Source organism: Pelodiscus sinensis, chromosome 11, assembly GCF_052426305.1.
Source record: "Pelodiscus sinensis isolate ZL-2025 chromosome 11, ASM5242630v1, whole genome shotgun sequence".
Classification (NCBI taxonomy): domain Eukaryota; kingdom Metazoa; phylum Chordata; order Testudines; family Trionychidae; genus Pelodiscus; species Pelodiscus sinensis.
The window spans coordinates 28,267,946-28,289,931 of record NC_143062.1 but is presented as its reverse complement, the minus strand read 5'-3'; the positions used below and the strand labels follow the sequence as shown (position 1 = coordinate 28,289,931).

Here is a 21,986-nt window from a genome sequence, read left to right as displayed (position 1 = left end):
CACAAAACTGGAGACATTTAAAACGAGTCTGAAAAAACCTTGGAGAATGTGTACACACCCTGGGAAAGGAGTAGGACTCCTCCAGGAAGGGACCAGTGTCCACAACCTTACATCAAGCCTTTTCCCATGTTAACGTCAAGGCTAATCACTCTTTTCTTCCTATCCTTTTAACAGTGGTTTTCAACCCATGGCACCACTACTACACAGCTGTGGCCCAACTGTGTGTTAAAGGCTGCCCAGCCCCATGGACTCTAGGGTCCGGGGTCCCCAGCCAGCCCTAAGGTCAGCCCAGCAAGCTCTGGGGCAGTCATGTGGCTGGGGTTGAGGCCTAGGACTCCAGGCTGGCTCCACAGGGTGGTAGATATGGGGCTGCTGCCTAGCCCCATAAGCTCTGGGGCTGCCACCTGGCCCTGCAAGGTTGGGGGTGCTGGGCGGTTGGAGGTCTGGAGTATAGGGCTGCTGTTTGGCCTCACAAAATCAGGGCTCCAGTGCTGCAGCTCAGCCCAGCCAGCTCCGGGACAGCTGTGGGTAGGAAGCCTGGACATGCAGCCTGGCCTACAATCAAGGGCTTCATGGCAGCTGCCCAGCCCTATAAAGCAGGGGTCTGATGTTAGCCGCCAGCCAATCAGTCCTGTGCAGGAGGGAGTCTGGGGTTGGCAGAGCTGCGCCCCCTCCCAGGGCTGCCCTCCCTCCCTCCTCCTCCAACCCCCCATGCTGTCAAGAGTCCCAGAGCCACTGTGTGGCAGGGATCCAGGGCCCCTGTCCAGCCCTGTGGAGTTGGGAGTCTGGGGCTAACGCTCAGCCCCACAAGGTTGAGGGGTCAGAGAAGTTGGGGGTCCGTGGCTGCTATCCAGCCCTGTAAGCTTTGGGGTCCAGTGCTGCTGGCCAGCCCCACAGGTCGGTGTGCGTCTGTCCGAGTTTCTGTCTCCACGTCTGCGTCATGCGGCCCCAATAATAAATATGTTGAGAACTGCTGCTTTAAGATCATGGCTGAAGGCCTCCAGACAGCTAGAGCTGCCCTCATTCCTGAGTTGGGAGGGAAAGTCCCACACTGGGGGTTTGATCCTACAAGGCACTTGAGGCAATGACCTCTGCTCAGCCCCTGCAGGGGTCAGAGCACTCCAGCCCTGCTGTGTGCTACGGATGCAAAAGGAGTTAACCAGTAAGGGTGAGGCTTACCAGTTCCAGGTAACTGTTAACCAGTGGGGGCTGGAGCAGTTCCGCACCTGCAGCAGGTAGGGGTCTGCTCCTGCCCTGCAGGTGGCCGGCTGCGGACAGGGCTACCCACATGGGCTCCCTGCAGATAGGAACTACTTCTGAATGCTTTCTCCCTCCCCCACACGTGCTTCCTTTCATTGATTAGCTGGTTTAATGTAACATTTAACCAGTTAACCAATAAAATGGGATCATACATCCCTACTCCGCGCGTGTGTCTGATTTATCTTGTAGATGTCATGAGCGCACCTAATCGTCTTCCACTCCCTTCTCACAGCCTCCCCTGGGCTGAGTCTCCAGTATCCCCACTTATAATTGAGGGGAACTGAGTGAACTTGTGGGACTTACTATATAGCCGTGCTGGGCTCTCACTAGCCCTTTGGCTTCCTCCTCATCTGCCAGGGAAAAGATACATTTCTAGTGACTCTAATAAGCTATTCTTCAGCAGCCTCCAGGGGTTTTCATTCCCTAATTTATACCTTCAGGCTCTTTTTAACCTAAGACTCATTTTTAAAGTGCTGTTTCCTGGAGCTCTGCATGACATTGTTCCCCCTTGCTAGGATTCTCCTCCCCCATGACGATGTCAAAGTTAATTATATTATGGTCATTACTATTACCTAATCCCTAGTATACGGTAAGTATACAGCTTCACAGGGACTGGCTGGCCAAACTCTATATAAAATATATGGGTGGCTACAACACGAGCATCAAGGAACCTAAACTAGAACACAGTTAAACACAGTTCTGGTACCTGTTATCCTGGTCTACCCTAGTCAATTTCAATTCCACTCCACTCAGCAATATTTCCTTGGCAAATCCAGGAGTCAGATGGGTCAGACTAGTGATTCTACTCTACTAAACTCCACTTGTGGCCTAAGCTTCTCCCATTCAAGACTCCCAACTGAGACCCAGATGGAACAAACCATATTATCATGTACATTGTCATACCAGGCTTATCACTGGGATCACAGAAATTTAGGCTTGGAAGGGATCTCAAGAGGTCATCTAGTCTATCTCCCCAGGCTACGGCAGCATTATGTATCTCTAGGCTCTTTCTGACAGGTGTTTGTCCAACCTGGTCTTAAAAACCTCCAATGATGGAGACTCCACAACCTTAATAGAAAGCCTGCTCTAGTTTTTAACCATCTTTATAGACAGACTTTTCTAATATCTAACCGTTATCTTCTTTTCTGCAAATTAAGCTGATTACTGATATTGGATTGTCCCCCTCTTTTACCTCATGCTTCCAACAGCAGTGAAACAGTTAGCAGCCTTGAAATATAAATGATCACGATCATGTGTTAGCATTAATAATACCTTTTGAAACACATAGGGGAAGCTGAAATCTCTCCCAGAGCTAACTTTTCAGGCAACCTGCAGACTCAAGACACCGCTGCACTAGTTTGCACTTGCTTCCTGTTCTGAAGGTTGTTTTTCATAGCTACGAGTGCCGGAGAGAAGATAATGGAAGCTGAGATTCTGGAGATGGGATGCCTCTAGCAGCAAAACTTACTGGTTCAATGAGTCACTGCAAACTGGCCCAGCTGGATCCCTGGTGTTGCCAGAGCACACGGAATCGCCCAAGGTCCCTGCTGTGCATTTGAGAGAGGCACATTCTGCCCAACGTCAGGCTGCACTGTGTGTTTGGGGTTTTATACTGAAGTGTCCATTTGTCATTACTGTCTGTTCCCGATGCAGTGGCAGGTTGCTCGGCAGCATGCTGCCATCTGTGCAGTCTCTCTCCTGCTTCCCACCGGCAGGCATTTTTAATTCCTCGTCACTTATCAGCTAAGAAGCTTTCATCACTCCTGATAACTCCCTCACACCGTCCCTTACACTTTAGGCACTAGGGCAGACAGCAAGTCCCCTCGCACACCTGTTCCACAACCAACCAAACTGGGCTGGAAACTACTTATGTTGGAGCCATGACACAAACTCACATTCAGGTGCAGAACCCCGACCAGCTCAACTGCCATGTTATCCATGCCTAAAATTCACCAACAATTTCTCCCGTCTCCTCTAGGTGGAGAAATCGGGTGTCACACGAGTGTAGACACTCGGAAAATACCTCAAGTTATGCAAAAAACTCAACTCTCCCCCCAAGGGACAGAGTTCATGGGGGGCCAACCACCAAAAGACAGACTTACAGAGTAGCCAGTCTCACTCCTGCCTTCCTAAAAGTCTCAGAGCATTATGCTGATGGTTTATTTATATTACTCCAGTTCCTAGCAGCCCGAGTGATAGACCAGGACTGCCCCATGCTAACTGCTGTACAAACAAGAGCAAAAATATGCTCCCCAAGGAGCTCATGAAACAATCCATCTCTAAGGTCTTCCTGGAACTTCTAAGGGGGCCACAATGGGTTAGGGTGCAACATGACAGTAGATCCCCCGCCAACAGAAAGAGCAGTGAGGGCTGCAGACTACGAGAATAACCCTAATAAACACAAAGCCCTGGACAAAGAAAGGGGTAGTGAGAAGTACTGATTGGAGTGCACCGAGTCCTTGGTCTGAGGCCAGAACCTCCACTTGTGGCCTGTGGCCCTGCCAAGTGACAGCACAGCTGGGCTGCTTTCCTTCTACTTTTGGGGTCACTTGCAAAGCAGCTCGTGGTTGAATTTGCACAGAAATACACCCAGCAGAGAAGCACCAGGCAGGAGTGTGTGGACAGTGGGTTGAGGTTAGTGAATCAAAGAAGCCTCTGGAAACCACAAGAGAGTCACCAGGCCATATGGTTATACTGAGTAGAAGGTTTCTCTCCTGGAATCTCAACTAGGACAAAATCAGCTCAACAGAGCCCAGTCTGAGAACCTGTGGCTCACAACGTCAAGAGACCACTTCAGTGTAGAAGGGGGCAGCTCCATTCCCTATGGGATTCTTCCTGCTGTCCCAGGCCTTGGGTCAAGCGTAGCAAAGCAACAGAAGTCTTTCCATCAACTCTTTTCATCAACACTTTCCATCAACAGTAGTGACGGATGGCAGAACAAGGAGCAATGGTCTCAAGTTGTGGTGGGAGAGGTTTAGGTTGGATATTAGGAAAAACTATTTCACTAGGAGGGTAGTGAAGCACTGGAATGGGTTACCTAGGGAAGTAGTGGAGTCTCTAGTCTGGGGCTGTGAGGAGCCCCGAGTGTGAGCAATTCGCCCTAAGCGGACGCCCTCAGCTGTGCCCAGACCCAGTCCAGTCCGTCACAGAAGGATTCAGAGCAAGCCACAGGGAGGCGAGGGAAGGAAGGAGGGAGTGAGTTCTATTACGAGCACATCCAGAACAAGTGAGATTCACTGGAAAGGAAAATTATATACATGATCTGTGCTGATGGAAACAGCATCTGCATACGCACAGCAGCTCCCTCTGACTTCCTAAGATCCCCCAAGCTACTTTTAAGATGGTATCTCGGGAAGAAAGAGACGTCCTTAGCAAATATTAGATTCCATTACAGCCTACAAGCTGTGAGGGGGCCTATGCGAGGGAGTCACTGAGTTGATGACAGGCACCCCATAGAACCCACAAGACCCAGCAATTTCCCGCTAGGCTATGGCAGAAGTCTGCCTTTGTCACCAAACAGGCATCCCCCTTCGTACACCCCTGGGTACAAGAGAGACGCAGGACTGGAAGAGCAAGCTGGCTCCCACATCTTTTACACCCACACCATCTTCTCTGCCCAACCCACCTGCATGAATGAACTCATCTCTATGACTTCTTTCATGCTGCCCCATGTCTGGAACCCCTCCTGAGTCTGTTCTCTCTCCCCCCCCCCCCGAGTCCCTTCTGAAAAATCACTGGCCTTCCCCACACATCTCTGTGTGTCCCTATCTCCTCCTGTTCAGTTTAACTTGGGCCCTGATTCGGCATTCCTTACTCCAAACATGTCGCTCCAGAGTCCCATTGGAGGCAGTAGGACTGCTCACATAAGTAACTACTACTCACTGGGGGTAAAAATTGCAGAAACAGGCCCTGATGTTCTACGATCTGCAGGACAAGGACATGATCTTTATTTGTTTTGTACAGCACTCAGCTTCTCTGAATTGCAGGGCATACCACAGGGGTATGTGTAGAGCCAAGTGGGGAGTCTGGGACTGCGAGAGCAAAGTTCTGGATGCAGGGCATGAGCTGAGAGCTTGCACAACACCTGTCCATGCTACACCTGGCTCTAGCAAGCACCAAGGGCCTGTCATTCTCCTGAGCACTGGAGTGACTTGTAAGCTGTAGATGAAAGAAGGAAAAAAGGCAACAGCTGGCCTGGAAGAGTGTGTGCAGTGAGCAGGGGCTGCAATGATTCACATGCAGAGAGCCCAGCCCCTGCCTTCCTACCACTGCCATGCAGCACCCAGCCCCTGGAGCGATGCATTAAAATCCCATTTGCCTAATGGAGGCGTGTAAAAAAAAATCTGACCTGTGAGACAGGGCTGCACTATTCAAACACAGCCACATTCCCTCGCCTACAGTTAGCAGGCTGCCTAAGTGCCCCCTCGGTAGAGTTACAGTTGCTCAGTCATTTCTGTGTTGTTTGAGCCTCTTGTTCACGATGCCCTCAGTGAAGCTTTGTAAATAGAATATTTTCCTGTTACCTCCTCGGACAAACACCAACTCCAGCACCCCGCCCGCCAGGCCAGGGGTGCAGAAATGAACCCAGCCTCCTTTGCTTTGCTGCCTTCTTTGTGCCCCACCATCACCCCAGGTGCCCCCATTCTGCCCACACAGGCAGCAGGGAGAGCTCAGAACACGGACTGGGGTGGGGGAGGCTCCAAGGCAGAAGGGCTTCACTGGGAGGTATGAAGGGGTTTCTGTTACTGATCACGGATGGTGCTTAGAGGCACCCCTGCCACCACCTCAGGGCAGAGTTCTGAGCCTCCTGGATACATATGCCAGCATGTACAGAGTCAGGGGGACTGATGGAATTGTTGGCCCTGGGGCAAAGTGGGGGTGGGGGGGCTGTTCTGCACTCTCGGAAGAGGCAGGGCCTCAGGCAGAAGGGATGGAGTTGGGAGCTCGCCTACCCTCACCAGCACTTCCGCACCACCCAGACTGTGACGCTCAGGGCTCCAGTGGCAATTTAAAGGGCCCACGGCTCCAGTTACCACTGCTGTCGCAGTCGTTGTGGCTGGAGCCCCAGGCCCTTTTGCATTGCTGGGTCCTGGGGCAGCTGCCCTCTTACCTGCTGCGCCATCCTCAGCCCTGTACGAGCCCAGCCACGATTGCCATGTACGAGCATGGGCGTGTACGAGCCCAGCCGCAATTGCCATCAGAGTGCCATCTCCTCTGTGGCTTTTCAAAATCCTGCCACCCATTCAGATCAGGCACCCGGTCACTATCTGACCTTTTACAGGACCATCGTCTGTTTGAGAGAGACGCTTCTAAGCGTCGACAGAGCTCGAGAGCTCCCGTAAAAGATAGGACCTTGCCCTCCTCGTCTGTCTAATATTCTGGAACCAGCATGGCTACAACAACTCTCCCTATGCCACTTGACCTTCTCTGTTCCCCTGTGCCAACAGGAGGAATTCGCTTCCATGCTAGTAGGTCTGCTGCTTTGTAACTGGTTCATTTCTGCAGAGGTGCCCACGTGAGTCTATTAAAAACCAAAAGGGCTGCAGTTTATTAAAAACGAAGAAACTGGGGAAGTAGACCCCACACCCCTTAGCCCTCCGCACTAGTGCCTCTGGGGACCTGGCTCAAGACTTCAGAGAGAAGCTATAATGGAAGTTCTAACCAAGAGATTCCAGCGGGGACTCTCACCCAACCTCGAAATATTGGGAACATATCTACTTGGGCTGTTCATAAGGAAGGTTTTTGCACCTCCCCCTGAAGCAGCGGGGGCACTAATGGAATGGACTGGATGGCCCCGGCTCTGTTTCTCCAGGCCAGCCCTCCTGCTAGTACTCTCCCACTCTCATTTCTAGTATTTCCCCCTCCTAGATGCCTGAGTTTGGAGGAATTCTCCCTTCAGAAGTGTGGTCCTCGATGGAGCTCGCTCTCAGACTGGAGTTCCTAAATCACTTTCTAGGCAGATTTTGCACTCAGCTGGCTAGCCAGAGAGCACAGGCTCTATTAGAGTCAATAAGGGAACCAGGCATTATGTCTTTACCTCTATAGAGAATTCCCTTAAAGAGGGAATTACAGCTTACAACGGGGCCATGTCATTTGCATACGTTTGGACACAGAATGACTAGCTGGGTTATCAAAGCAGCTGGAGGGCCCCTTTAACAGTGTGCACTCAATTGGGACAGAAAACCGGCAAACAGCAGAGCTAGCAGAGAAGGAATCTACACTGGGTTCTTCCTAGAGAGATTCCTACTCAACCATCCCAGCACAGAGGGGCTGAATTTGCACCCCGACCTAAAGACATGGCCAACCCACAAACCCAACTGACCCACATGAATCCCAGGGTCAGTGGGAGGCCCCTGCCATCAGCGTGGGGGTTTGTGTCTCCACTAGGGATGTCAACGTGTAGCCGACTACACGATTAACTGATAAGCCTGGGCTTATCAATTCGTCTTGTCGACTTCACGCACTAACCCAGCCCCTTGCTGCAAGGGCAGGGGAGAGTCGGAGTGGGAGCGGGAGCTGGTGCCTGTGAGGAGCTGGCTTTACGCAGGCTTCCCAGGAGCACCAGATCAACCTGCCCCCCACGCTGCCCCTACACTGCTGCCTCTGATAGAGAGGAAGCAGTGCAGAGGATGAGGGGGGCAGGCTGGAGCCGATACGGTTGGGGAGCCAGCTTTCAAGCAGGCTCCTTTCGTGTGCTGACTCTGTGGACCTGCCTGCTCCCTCTTGCTGCTTCCTGCAGAGGTGGCAGCAAGGAAGGGGGGGGGGGGGGCTGGTGGGTGCACAGAGCCGGCATAAGGGAGACTGATAGAGAGGCAGCAGCAGTCTCCCCGGGAGTGGGGCCGGAGCGCATTGGCTGCTGCTCCCCCGCCCCGGGAGAGACGATCTTAGTATAATCGTGGTTACATGACTATTCAATCACACGATATCTAACATCCCTAGTCTCTCCACATCAGCTCTGGCCTTCACTGCTCCTTGAAGCACGACTCAAACAGAGTTTGCTTATAGGGGTCCCACAGCATACGGCTCCAAGAGATTTCCCTCTCCCCCACACACAGACACTTTAAGGAGAATCCCACTGCAGAGGAAAGATCCCAGAAAGAGAATACAGCCTGCTATACATTTAGTCATTCTGTTCTCTACAAAGCTGGTAGGGAGCCAAGATATGTCCCTGATCAGCCCAGCTCTTCTCCAGGAATGGGATCCCATCATCACAGAGTCTCCTCCTTATGATCCAGGGTGAGGGAGGAGAAAATATTGTCGCACAAGTGCCTAAATCCCCTTTCCATGCTGTAATGTACATGGTACAATGATGTGCCACAGAGCTGGTGTTCTCTGTATGTTTCTCAGCCAGAGATTTAGTGAACCCACACAGAACTAGGTCTAGCTCCACAGTTCACACTAAAAGCACTAACTAGCTACTCCTTCATCAAAGGCCTCCCCCAGGCATTTCAGGGAAAGCTCAGCCACATCTAGGCAGCACACAGAGCTGCAGACGCCCCCAGCCCATGCCGGAGTTATGCACAAGCTAAGTAAGATACATATTTGGGCCTCAGATGATGAGGGGTCACTAAATACAAAAATATTACTAGTTTTTAGTAGCATCCTCACCAATGTACCGGCACATATGCAAATATAAAACTTTAGTATTCTATTTTCATTGTCCTTCCTATTAAAATAATGCACCATTTTTTGGTAATGCTATGGGGCCTCTTAAACTTGACATATCTTGTCTTAATCTAGCCCTGCCTCCAGCACATGGAACAAGTACGCAGACAAATACTTTGTTCTAATCTAGGTTTAATAAACAGGAGCCTGGGTCGTCAGCTTTTTCTGAAAGAACAGAGACTAGATTCTTCTCTGCATGTATGCCAGACGTCACATAGTACTGGCCTTGAAAAATCAGCTGTGGAGCAACCTTGTCAACAGTCAACAGCACATTAGTGAGAATTGGGTAATCTGTATTGAGAGGTGCTATAGGCCTCCAATTCCTAGTGTCACGGTGATTCCTCTCGCTGTAAAGCAGAGCGAGCAGAGAGTCGTTGCGAGGCTCTGTCATAGCTCTTTCTTCTCAAAGCAGTGTGGAAAATATTGACAAGGTCAAAACAGATTAACTCATGGGGGCATTTATAAAAGGGAGTCCTGCGCCCCTCCTCCTCCCCGTCTTGGATTTATCAGGAGGACTCCAAGCCTCTCCTAATTCCTGTTTGTTAATTGGAGCGTGGAGATCCAGAGCTTCCCAAAAGGGGCCGTTACTGACAGTCCTTTCCTTGTCTCCTTGTCTGTGTCCTTCCCTTGCAAGAGGTTCCTATGGAATCAGGAACAAGGCGCTTGATGTTTGTCACTAACACAAACTGACTTGTTTTCAAGCAAACCTGGCTAGCTTCTATTTTCGTTCAAGCCTAATGTTGTTCAGGACGAGGTCTGCTTTCCCACTGATGCTGTAATGTCCCAGTTACATGGGGAACAATGGCTCTGCTTCCCGCCTTGCAAGAGATCCAGCTCCGGGTGGGAGTGGGCAAGCGGGAAAACTCTAAGCCCAGATGTCAGCACTACCGGCTGTTCTACCTTATGGCAACTTCACACAGCCACATACAGGCTGCTCTGGAACACAGAACATCTGGGACAATCGCACACGCCCTCCGGCCCCAACACACTCTTCCCAGCCAGACCCACATTGCAGATATGAGTCCTCTACGCTGAGCGGCTGCGCAGCTGCCTAAAAACCCCGCACAGGCTGTTGCACCGAGCGCTGCTTCGGTCTGCTGGCCCCAGCACGGAGCTGCTGCGGCAGAACTACAACAGCCACTCCATGTGGGAGGAGGGAGCGGCTGCAGCAACTCTGTGCTGGGGCACCTCACCCTCATCCACGCCTTTCCCCTGACCACGGTGCCCAATCCAGAGGTGCCCCAGAGCTGCCGCTGGCTCCCAAGGGGACATGCGTCCCTTCCCCAGTCCCCATTCAGCCTAGCCCAGACCTGCCCAAGCTGGGGTGCAGGTGCCCCTCCCCTGCCTGTTGTCACTAGAGCTGCAGAAGTCGTGGACGGGCACCTCTCACCTGGCCCCAAGCTGCTGCCGTGAGAAAGGGCTGAGGATAGTCCTCTCCTCAAAGCAGCCTGTACCCTGAACCGCTCGTCTCCAGCCCCATCCCAGATACTGTACCCCTAACCTTCGGCCCCCACCCCCGCCACACATTGTTTGTGCACAGAATGATTTTTGTTCCGTGACACATCCCCTCCATATTGGGGCACATAACAAAAATCACGCCACCCACAGATATAAAAAATGAGCAGGAACACCACTCTGCAGCAACGTGGGGGGAGGGGAGGGGGTGACAGGGCCGTTATACCACCAAGAGAATGCCTGCACCAGAGGAAATTACAACAGAAAGAAGACTGAATGCAGTCCAGATGTTGGATCCAGAGATTTTGGTTGCACAGGTCGGGAAGGAAAGTACGGGCGGGGGCAGAGAGACTATTTACAAAAACCTAACACCAGTAGAATTGTATGCATGGGTTTTTAAACAAGCTTTCAATATAAACAGCCTTTTGTGGCTGCTGATTTCAACATTCCCCTGGGCTATCAGAAAACCCAACATGGCAGCACTTTGCTGGAGAAACAGAAAACACAACCTACCAGAAATAGAAAGTGACCAGCCTGCTTTCCCTCCCCCCAAACTGAGAGGTCCAAAAAGTAAAATAAGCAGCAGCAAAGCAGAAAAGTAAAGGAGATTGCTTAAAACTCTTCCTGCTGTCCTCACCCGAGGTGATTAGCAGTAATAATGCAGGGAACGACTTCATAACCTTCCTCCCCCAGGCACAGATCCCTATAAACAGGGAAAGGCGAAATGCCAATAAAATTCACTAGAAATGTGGTCATGCTAATCTTTGAGGGGTAGAGGAAAGAGAAGCCCATGTCTGTGGGTGCTGGCTGGAAGTACAGAGCCCTAAGATAACAAATCAGGAAGAAAGAGAAGAGAGTCCCCTTAGGTAGCTCTCCAAAGGATACATTCACAGAAGAAACGTTTTAAACAAGTCATTTTAAGCTCATCTTTGATTACTGATGATTCATTTTCATTATCTCTCTCTCTCTCTCTCTTTATAAAAAAGCTTTTCCTGCCGGATGACAGAATGTTCCTGACGGACAACAGAATGACATCATGTCATCAGCATCAACAGGTTCTCTCAGAGCCTGAGGAGGAGGGTAGACAAGCGCAGCGAGCAGAGGGTGCAGCCCCCAGTGAGTCCTTAAAAAAATAAAAAAGGTGAGGAAGGGGACCATATTATTCCCCTGCCACCAGACCAAGATTCCCAGTGCCCTTTGAAAATGCCCAGCGAGCCCAGGTCACACATGGTTAACAGGAATCAAAGGCTCTCCACATACGGCAGGACCAATGCCATAATCTGCAAAAGGATTTTAGTTGCAAATTTTGTAGGTGCTTTTCCGTAGCTCTGCTGCGAACGCACCAGGCCAGCATTTTCACTGGTGTAAATTGGTGGAATTTCCTCGGACTTCTCTGCAACTACTCCTGTTTCAGCTGGCTCACAATTCTTCTATCTACTGTAACGATTTGAAAATCTCGCAATGCTTTCATCCGCAAGCAAAGGAGTGATTCAACACTCAGGCCCTTGACCCCGACCTAACTGAAGCTGCCTAAATGTAAGAGTAAAACAAAATAGATGCTGATCAGAAAACTCCACAGTAAAACATCAACCTTGTGGAAAAGCACATCAGTCCTAGTACAGAATTTATCAAGCTGACTTATAGATTTTCCTCTGCAAAATATGAAATCTGGATGCAAAAGGCTATTAACTCTGAAGAGATCCATTAAAGCCACCTGTCTGCAAATGGTATTTAAATGTATTGCATCACCCTGGATACTGTCATGTTCTTTGGCTATGACTTGACTGCAGGGCACACAATTAAAATTGCCTCCAAACTCTAAAATCCTTGACGTAAAGAAAATAATAAAAATGTTCAACAGCCTTGAACAAGGACTTTTCTATCAGCTCCAACCCAGAGCCCATAAATATTAATGCATCCATAATTAGCCTTCTTAAATAATGCATCTAAAAATCAAACCTCAACCTGGTAATAAATCAGGCAGGGATTTTTGTTATGGGTTTTTATTTCTACGTCATGCACATAAAATAAAATACCACTTCCCTCACCACCTCTCCCCTCTAGACCAAGGAGATGGGCCCCCAATGTGGCCACAATTGATGCTGCTTGTAGTTTTCTTTTACTTATTTATATGTTTAAATCACATCTGCTTTTTAAATGTGCAAAATAATGACATGCAGCTTTCCCCAGAGTAAGCTGATCTAACATTACTGAGACTGCACAACCAGAAGGGAGACAGAGTTCTTCTCTAGGGTTAAGATGAGAGGAAAAGTCAAGTTTTAAAACTCTCTTTCCTGCCACCTTCGCTCTCCAAAGGAGCAAAGATCTGCCCTCCCTCCCTCCCCCTAAGAAGCGACAGGTGGTCCAGCCTCACCTCCCCTGGCATCCAAATGCCTGGATAGGGCAATTCTGGGTACATCACAGCCATGTCTGTCTTCCTCGTCGTCCTGGCTACTCTGCTCTGATGCCCTGTTTTCATACCCTACCACCCCTTCCCAATTCCTCTTGGAAACAGACACCTCCCAGGCAGAGAGGTTGAGCTAGGGTGTATTCAAGCTTTCCTGTTCACCAGCAGCTCCAGTGGCTGAAGCCTGAATATTCACTGCAGGTGTCCAGGCAGCATTCCGGGAGACCTGCAACTCAACTGCTTTTTCCCTGATCAAAGTTGAAAACCCAGTTTGCTTGATGAACTGTCTTTGAAGAGGCTTTTTGTAGCAGAGCTCCAGGCTGCCCCTCTGATTTGGAGCTAAACTCTTCTGCAGGAAACTTTCCAACACATATTGCCAGACATTCACTCTGCTGGAATCATTGATCACCCTGTCTCTTGAACACAAGGTTTTTGGCAGAACAGACCCACTCACACTCTTGAGCTCTGAATTCTTCACCTAAGTACACCCAAGACTCTTCTCTAAATAAAAGTTTGCATACTGCACTTATTGCCATACTAGCCAAGTATATCACCCATCACTACACATCCTAATAGTCCACATATCCCACCCCATATTTTATCGTAAGCATGACTCAAACACCCTCTAGATCAACATTTAAAGATGGTTCCAAAACAGCCTGCTTAGAAAGCTAATCCAGTTACTTCCACTTAGGAAACTCCTGGGCAAAAGCCCCAACGTAGAGGGTGCTCCTTTCAGCCTCACAGGAACTTTCCAACCTGCCATACAAAAGCCCTAGGATTCAACTCCCTTGGTAAGATTTCATGAGTTCTGCAGAGCCAACTCATTTCTGTCCTGCATGATAAACGTTCGGTGGAAAAACAAGACACTCAGCCCCTAAAAGAGCAGGTTGAGTCACAGGAATTGCTAAGGAGTTGCATTCTGGTAAGTATCCAACTTGTTCCTGTTTCTTCCAAAGCTTTCCAAAAAGAAAATCCTAGTTCTTACATTAGCTTCTGCAATGAGCAGTGTCTCGGCAAGAGGCACTGTGGGGCTCCATGTCCGTTGTCTCACACCAGCTTCGAGGTCCAAGTACTCCGTGTAAAAGTAAAGAGAGTGAATGAGCACCCTGGCTGCCCTGACAACTCTGCCTCTGCTCAGAATGTCCCACATCTGAGCTCTTCCCTGCCCAATTCTGCAGGCCAAGTTACGCCTTCACAGATACCCGACTGTCATGAGTGTCACTGAGCAGGGTAACAACCTTCCATGAGATCGCACAGGGGTATCCAACTGGAACTTTGCAAACTATTCTGTTGGAGATGCCGCAGGAATGTACACCTAGCTGCACAACAAGATTGGGATGAATTAAAAAGTATGTCTCTTTGGAGACTCCTCCTGTTCGCAGAGGCCCTAGCCAGCCTTGCCCTTTCACTACACCAAACGTAAGTGGAAGTCCAGATGTCTTAGATCACCAACAATCCTATCCCAAATCACAGCAAACCATACCACACAGCTAGCACTGGGCCTGTCTACATGTTTCTTATGTACATAGCTGACATTTCTCCCTACCTGCTTGTGCCTGTCTGTCTTTCATGCCCTAGTCTGACCTCTCCCCAGAGCACATTCATGAAGCCAAGTCACTTACGACTGATGGACGCTGCAGTTGTAGAAGATGAAATCCACAGCAGCAAACTTCTTCCCAGTCTCTTTGGACTTCAAGTAGAGCTTGACCACCCGCTTGTCGCCTGAAAGAGAACAAGGTTCACGCACTGTTCAGAGAGGGGCCACAGATCAGAGAGGGGCCTATGGAACCAAGCAGTGGCTATTCAGCGAGGGAGCAAGGCCTGTGCGGGGCGGGGGGGGGGGGTTGATTGATGTCTACATGTAGCAACCCCAATGAACCCCAAATAGCTGACAATTACCTAGTTATTGAGCTAAAAAGTGGGGCTCTCCTTCAGAAAGCCTCCTGGCTGGCTGGCAGGGCAGGTAGTACTGCACAAAGCTCCTTCAGTTTCATGCTCTGCAAAGTGATACAGGCAGATGGGGGGGCAGAGAACAGAGGGTCACATGCCTGGGGGCTGTGTTTATGGCAGGAGTGGGCACAGGGGTTGAAGGTGGTATGTCAGGCAGCCACTGCAAAAGGATTTTATCCTAGATTCAGGAGAGGAAGGTGACATAGGCCAAGTGTGGTTCCTCCACTCACCCCGGCCCCTAGTGATGGGGATCACATCCTTTGCAGATGGAGAGCTACAGTAGATTCTCCCATCTTCAATGCGGCTCTCAGACTCCGTGAAATCTTCAAAGGAGCAGTTTACCCCAGCAGAGAGATCTGGGACATTCCAGGCCTGCAGAACCAGCTGGGGAAAGGAGGGGAAAATATCACACAAGAGAATCAGCTAAGAAGAGGAACTCCTTAATGATCAACCAGATCAAGCCCAGCCAATAGGTCAGACTAGGAACAGTACCCATGTGTTCCCCGAAATCTAGGAGGTGAGCCTGGCTCCCATTTCTGAAAATCCTCGGGGCAAGGAAGCAAGTGAGATTCAGAGTGTGGAAGGCCAAAAGGGATCATGAAATCACCTGGTCTGTCCTGCTGCATAGGGCAGGCCATTGCATTTCATCCAGGTACCTCTGCACAAGCCCAAGCACTTGTGTTTCGCTAAAGCATTTCTTACAAAAAGGCATTCAGTCCTGATCTGAAGCCATCAAGAGAGGGAGAACCCACCACTTCCCTTGAGAGTCTGTTCCAATGGTTAATCACCCTCCCGGGTAGAAATGTGCGCCTTATTTCTAATTCAAACGTATCTGGCTTTAACTGAAGCGATTGGTTGTTGTCATGCCTTTCTGCGCTCGATTAAAGAGCCCGTTAGTACCCGGTATTTTCTCCCTGAGAAGGTGCTCAGACACCATAATCAAGTCACCACTCCAACTGCTTTTCACGGAGATAAACAGATTGAGCTCTGTACGTCACTCTCATTCTCTCCAGCTCTCAAATATTTGTGTGCCTCTTTTTCTGCACCTTCTCCAATTTTTCCACTTCCTTTGATAATGTGGACCCCTGAACTGCAGACAGTCTTCCAGTATTGGTCTCTCTTATGCTGCTTACAGAAGTAAAATCACCAGCCAGCCCCTCCCCACTACTCCTCTGTTCACATAGCCAAGGACTGCATTAGCGCCTTCTGCCACAGAATTACTCTGGGAAGCCATGTTGAGTTGTTTGTTCACTAGGACTGCTTTTGGAGCCCCCCATTCCAGAGGTATAGCCTGCACGCTTTATTCCTAGATGCACTGCTTTATATTTAGCTGTACTGAAATGCAGTTTGTTTGAATGAATCCAGCTTACCAAGTGATGCAGATGGCTCTGACTGCCCTGTCCTCACCATTAACCACTCTGCCAATCTGCATGTTATCCATACATTTCATCAGCAGTGATTTTATAATGACTTCCAGATCTCTGATGAAAATACTCAAGTGTCAAGGCTGTCTCTGCAGAACCCCACTAGAAACAACCCCATCTTATGGCGATTCCATGTTGACAATTGCTTTTGGATGAGCTGGCCTTAATCCATTTAACATGTGCTAGCTTGAGACTATATAGTGCAAATTTTTTTGTTCACAGTGGTGTGTATTGCAAAATCCTAGTATAGGGCATCTCCACAGTTATCTTTGTCAACCAAACATGTAATCTTATCGAAGAATGGATTCAAGTTTGTTTCACAAGTCCTATTTTCTGTAAAACTATGTTGTCCGGCATTTATTATATTCCTATCCTTTAACTCTTTATTGGGTGAATCCCATGCGAGTTTTTCCATTATTTTGCCCAGCACTAGCGTCAGGCTAAGCAGCCTGTAGTGAGGCAGGTCATCCCAACAGCCCTCTTTGGTATGCCTTTTTGAATATTTGTGCATGAGCATTGCTTCTGTCTTGTGGAATTTCCCCCTATATTAACAGAGATTTATTAAACTCTAACATCAGTGAGACAGAAATCTCCTTAGCCAGTTCTTAGGTGCTAGTTAACTGGGCCTGCTGATTTAAAAATGCTTATCCCTAGTAGATGCTATTTAACAGCACCATTAGTTACTAATGAGCTGGAAAGTACTTCATCAACCTCAAGTGATACAAGTACATCATCTTGCTTCTTTCCAAATGCAGAACAGAAAGATTTATTGAACGGTTCTGCCTTTTCCACATCATTATTAACAATTTTATTATCTCCAGGATTTCTTGTGCTCCTGATATACTTTTAAAAAAGCCATATTTTCCTTTGTCCTGCCAGAAATGGATTTTACCCTGTCTTTAGCTTCCCTTATCAATTTTCTGGATTTCAGAACTTGTAATTTATAATTCATTGCTATCGACTTCCCTTTCTTTCTATTGGTTTTATACTGCTATCACACCAGGATGAAGCTAGCGTGGGTGACACTTATACACCTGCAGGCTGAGCAGCTTACCGAGACCTCGGACATGGTGACAGAGATATTCTTGGGCTGGACGGTGAGCTCGACACACTGTTTCAGGTCTGAGGCAAAGCGCTGAGGCTCGTCAGCCCGCTCACATCGGTCCTTCCGTGAGCAGCTGCAAAGGGATAAAACAGCCACAGTGAAGAGAAGGAGAATCCCCCAAGTTCAGAGCTAAGAACTACCCAAAGCAATGGAAGGGCACGTCACAGGAAGTGACCCCTGCACTGAGCTTTACACAGAGCTCGGTGGCTGGCTGAAACAACAGGATCTGCATGCTATTAAACTCACAGCTCAGAGCTTTACTAGGGTGGGATGGAGAAGAGACACCACATGACAGACAGACTGAGGAGCCCCCCCTAGAACCCTGAACAACTATTCCTGGTCCTAGAGCAGGTGTCTGGACAGAATTTATCACACCCAGCAGGCAGTGCCCCCAGCTAGTTTAGCCCTGGGGACTTTGCAGGCTGTCTTCCAAGCCACCCCAGCCCAGCAATGCAGCACCCTTCACTACTCCAGCCTGGGTACATTACAAGGCTCTGCCGCTGCAGTACACTTCGCTGCTACTCCAGCCTGGGTACATCACATGGCTTTGCAGCTGCACCCCAGGCCAGCAGTGCAGCATGTCCTGGAATAATCAAACCCTCTCCTTCAGCTCTTCTGATGGTGCTCAGGACTAACTGTGTGGTGGCTTGTACCCTAAACCCAGTTATGGACTCTGCCAATAGCGTACTAACTTACTCCCTTCTCCCTCAACCAGCTCCTCCAGAACATGCTGAAGGTCTCCCATCTTCTTCCCTCCGCCCCTCATACGCCATCAGATCATTCAGACAGCAGCTGTGGATTTACCAGCCCTCATGGCATGGGGGCCATTTGCCCGTTCTGCAGCCCCTTCAAGATACACTGCTTCTCCTTAATGAGCTTACAGAGCTTCCCTTTGCTTCCCTTCCCTTTATCAACAACAATATCACCGCATTAGGGGAAAAGTCCATTTAAGTGGAGGGGGAAAAAAGAAAAGAAAAGAAAGACAGATGCCTGGATGCATTCCAAGGCCCTGGATCTAATCTGAACAATTTAACTCCTGAGCAGATGCCAGTGCTACACCATACCTCGGAGTCCCAAAATACGCTCTGTCCCATCTCTCCCCACCTCTGCGAGTGACCATGCAGGGAGGCTGTGGCTCAGAGTTTAATTAAACACACTGCATGTGTACAAAGGCAGAGCGCTGCCAGGAAGGCACACACTTCCAAGGCAATTCTCAATTCCGAGCCCCAGAAGAAAATCCATTCACTTTATGTTGGTTTTTCTACTTTTCACTCCATTTTCCCATCACTCCTGCACATGGAGCTGAGTTCTGGGAGCCTGGCTGCAAGGTGAAAGGCTTCCCTGCCAGCTGTCCAGAGCAAATTACAGTCCATTAGCACTGCCCCCTCCCTACAGTAAATATGGGTGAGGGATGACTGCCTGCCTGTGGTTTGCCTCTGAAATGACACTATGACTCCCAGTCTTGTCAGACACAGGCAGGGAAGGAGGGAGGCAGAGAGAGGGGCCCCTGCGATTTAACTTCTCCGCCTGTCTGTGACTGACCTCATGTGCACCACTGCAAAATATCCCGCAGCTGGGGGGCCTATTGTCTGGCTCATTGGGTCTAACCTGAAATCTAGTCCCAAGGACAGAGAGAGGTGACAGGTTCTGCCACTTGGCTGGCATGAGTCTGGAGAAGGAAGGTCCAGGTGAGGCCCCTGGCCAGAGCACTGGCCCCATTCAACAGGAACTGCCTAGGAGTGCAGTGTGAAACCATGTTTGGGTCTCTCTCCCCCAATTTCTTGCTGCTTCTTGCCTACCCCTTTCACCCACAGGCCAACTCCAGAGGAGACGGCTCCCCATGCCTATGGCTCCACTCCCCTCACAGCCACCAGGACAAATCCCAGCAGGCTCAGCTCAGCCTTCTGCCCTTCCGAACCAATCAGCTTGATTCCATGCAGGTTATTGCACGTGAATCCTTCGGAGAAGAGACACTGAGCTCCTGCTTGTTCTCTGTGGACATTAGAGATTCCAAAGCACTCAGAGAAAGAGCAGAGCTTATCCACTGAGCCTGGACTGCTGCCTTCCATGCCTGAGACTCTGCATTTTGGATGGGCTGTGCACACAAGGCAGATTATTCTACAGCATCTCTCACCCGCTGCTTGCACTTTGCAGCCTACTTTCCCTGCTAAGGGCGCCAGCACACAGTAAGGTCTTGGCGCTATGCAAGCCTGGTTGTTCTCGCTGTCTCTCCCCAAGCTGCGCCATCACACGACAGCCACCTGCCTTTGGCCACTGACACCGGCTTGGTGCTGCCAGTGGGGACCTCAACAACGGGGGCCTCTGAGAGGTAAAGCGCCTGCTTTCCACAAAGTTCCTGAGTAACAAAGAGGTTAGCTACTGTACTTCTGGCCTAGATGGAATGGTGTGAGCATCACAGCACAAAGACGGGCCGTGCTGATTAGCTCCCCAAGTCCATCGCCCACTGCAGGCTAAGCCCCACCATGTATTTCCTAGGGGTGGGGTCTTAGAGAGGTAGCCGTGTTAGTCTGTAACTTTAAAAACAACAAGTAATCTTGTGGCACCTTAGAGACTATCAAATACATAGGAACGTGAGCTTTCATCTGTCTTCATCAGATGAGCTGGAGTGGAAATAATGGAGACAACTGAGGCCAGAGTCAGCGTCAGGACAGGCTCTCCTCTGCCACTTGTGCACAGAGCGACTCCAAGGCCCTCAGTCCACGACCTCTTTGCTGAAGCTCTTCACAAGGGTGGGACTTAGGACCAGGCATGGTGGTAGCTTTGCACTATGGGCACCAGTCTGCTCAGGTCTGGGATGAGCTCCAACAACTCACTTTGCCACCATCAAACCACATCTGGTCATGATGAGGAAAGTCACCACAGGATGAAACACCCAGGATGCCAAAGGGCTAATGGGATGATCCAGACTCTGACACATCAGCACCCTGGGTGCCCCAGCAGCTGCTGCGCCCAGAAGGGCTGGAGAACAGCTGCGCAAGGGTGCTGGGTCGAGCGTCTCCTCTGCCGGGTGGCCTGCATTAACGTACACTGCCGGGGGAAGGGAAGCTCCTGCCCATCAGGATGGGAAGCTGCACGTCTAATCCTTAGCCACCCAGCAGATCTGACACTCACGATCCTCCACGCGCTAGATGGCTGGCGACTCAGAGCGGGCTGCCATCAATCACCCTCCCAGCACCACTTGGCTCCAGGGGACGAAGTGCAGCCGGAGGAGCCAGCGAGAGACAGTACAAGCCAGGCAGACAGGCCGTTATCATCCAGGCAGGGCTGCCACCAGCTGGAAACTGGCAGGGAACCAACCCTCAGCCAGTGCCTCTCTCGTAAGGGCTTGCGTCTGCTCCCACATGCTCCCCAGAGTCAGAAAGTCACAGCACCCCCACAGCAGAGGAAGCGGAGACTCACAAGGATATCTGCTGAGATGGGCTGTTCTGCCTTTCCCAGCCATTTGACAACAGCTGTAGGGGCTGAGCATGTACCACAGACCTCCCCAAGAGCACCTTGGGAAGCCACCCAAGCAAGGCTAATTGGCCAGCATCTCTGGGGAGCGCACTAGAGGGAGTTTCCAGTCAGCACGGGGAGGCCTGGCTGAGCTGTGTGTCGGCAAGGCCCAGCAGTCCCTGCAGGCACAGCAGACGGTCGGTCACCCAGACTGTTTACTGCGGAAGGCACTCAGATACCACATTGACAGGCAGCAATACAAGCCCTAGGCAGACAAAGCGCACACAATAAAAATCCATCAGCATGCTCAGCCCCCAACAAAACACGCCTCCCTTGTGCTGGGCTGGGGCAGGACTTGCTGCGCCCTGGCTAAGGGCTCGGGGGGAAGCAGTGAAGGTTGGTCATGGGTAGCCCTGCAGTGACTGGGGAGAGAGCAGGAGCATGGGGCTCGGGCACAGGCACACAGCACGAGCCTGCCGTACTCACATGTTATGAAGGACACACCAGCCGCAGTGGGGGTCCTTGGAGCCCAGGCACAGAGCACAGCTCTTGTATTGCTCACAGCTCTCCACAGGCACCCGTGTCACCTGGGGGAGAGAGAGAGGCAGATTGTGAGCACGCCCATCAAAAAGTCCCAAGGCAGCCTGTTCCTATCCATCCACCTCTTGGGGAGCCCCACAACACACACCTGGAAAGGGAGCCAGGCCTGGCGGAATGGGGGCAGGATCAGAGGCAGATGCAACCAGTGCATGGACAGAGTGGGGAGATACAGGGTCTGGCAGGATGGATAGAAGGGGTAACTGGGGGAGAGAGGGAAGTGAGAAAGGGAAGGTGGTTCAGGCCCATGATTAAGGGAAGGCTGTAGGGGATACACCGCTCAGGGGCTGGATCCCCTGCCCAGTTAACGCCACACTGTGTTAAGAGCCCCACCCTCAGACAGGAAGGGATTAACAAAATATAGGAGCAGACCCCAGGCTTGCTTCATGTGTAGCTCTGACGACCCGAGGTGCCCCAAGTGTTTCTTTGAGGCATTGGGGCAGCAGGCAACGGCCCTTCTCCTGTGCGTTCATCTCATGCTCTGCTCCCCAGAGACTGCCCAGGGTCCACCAACCCAGCAGGGACGCTGGGGACACTCAATCTCCCCCTCCCATCTGTGAGGCCCTGGCAAGTATGTGATGCGAGCAGACGCCCCTCGCTGACTCTGCGGTGCTGCCTCACAGCACCTCACTATGGCTACTCTGGAAAAGGGTTCCCTCAGAGT

At 50.5% G+C, this 21,986-nt stretch overlaps 1 protein-coding gene across 6 annotated transcripts in view; it reads right to left on the bottom strand.

The window, feature by feature from the left end:
- PLXNA1 (plexin A1) overlaps positions 1–21,986 on the bottom strand; it is a 356,659-nt gene that overhangs the window by 120,039 nt on the left and 214,634 nt on the right. For all 6 annotated transcript variants that reach the window (XM_075938783.2, XM_075938786.2, XM_075938785.2 and 3 more), the window contains 4 exons: positions 21,212–21,312; positions 17,219–17,342; positions 14,971–15,124; positions 14,413–14,512 (listed from right to left, as the gene is read on the bottom strand). In XM_075938783.2, coding sequence (XP_075794898.1) covers positions 14,413–14,512; positions 14,971–15,124; positions 17,219–17,342; positions 21,212–21,312 — 479 coding nt within the window. The remainder of the gene's footprint in view (positions 1–14,412; positions 14,513–14,970; positions 15,125–17,218; positions 17,343–21,211; positions 21,313–21,986) is intronic.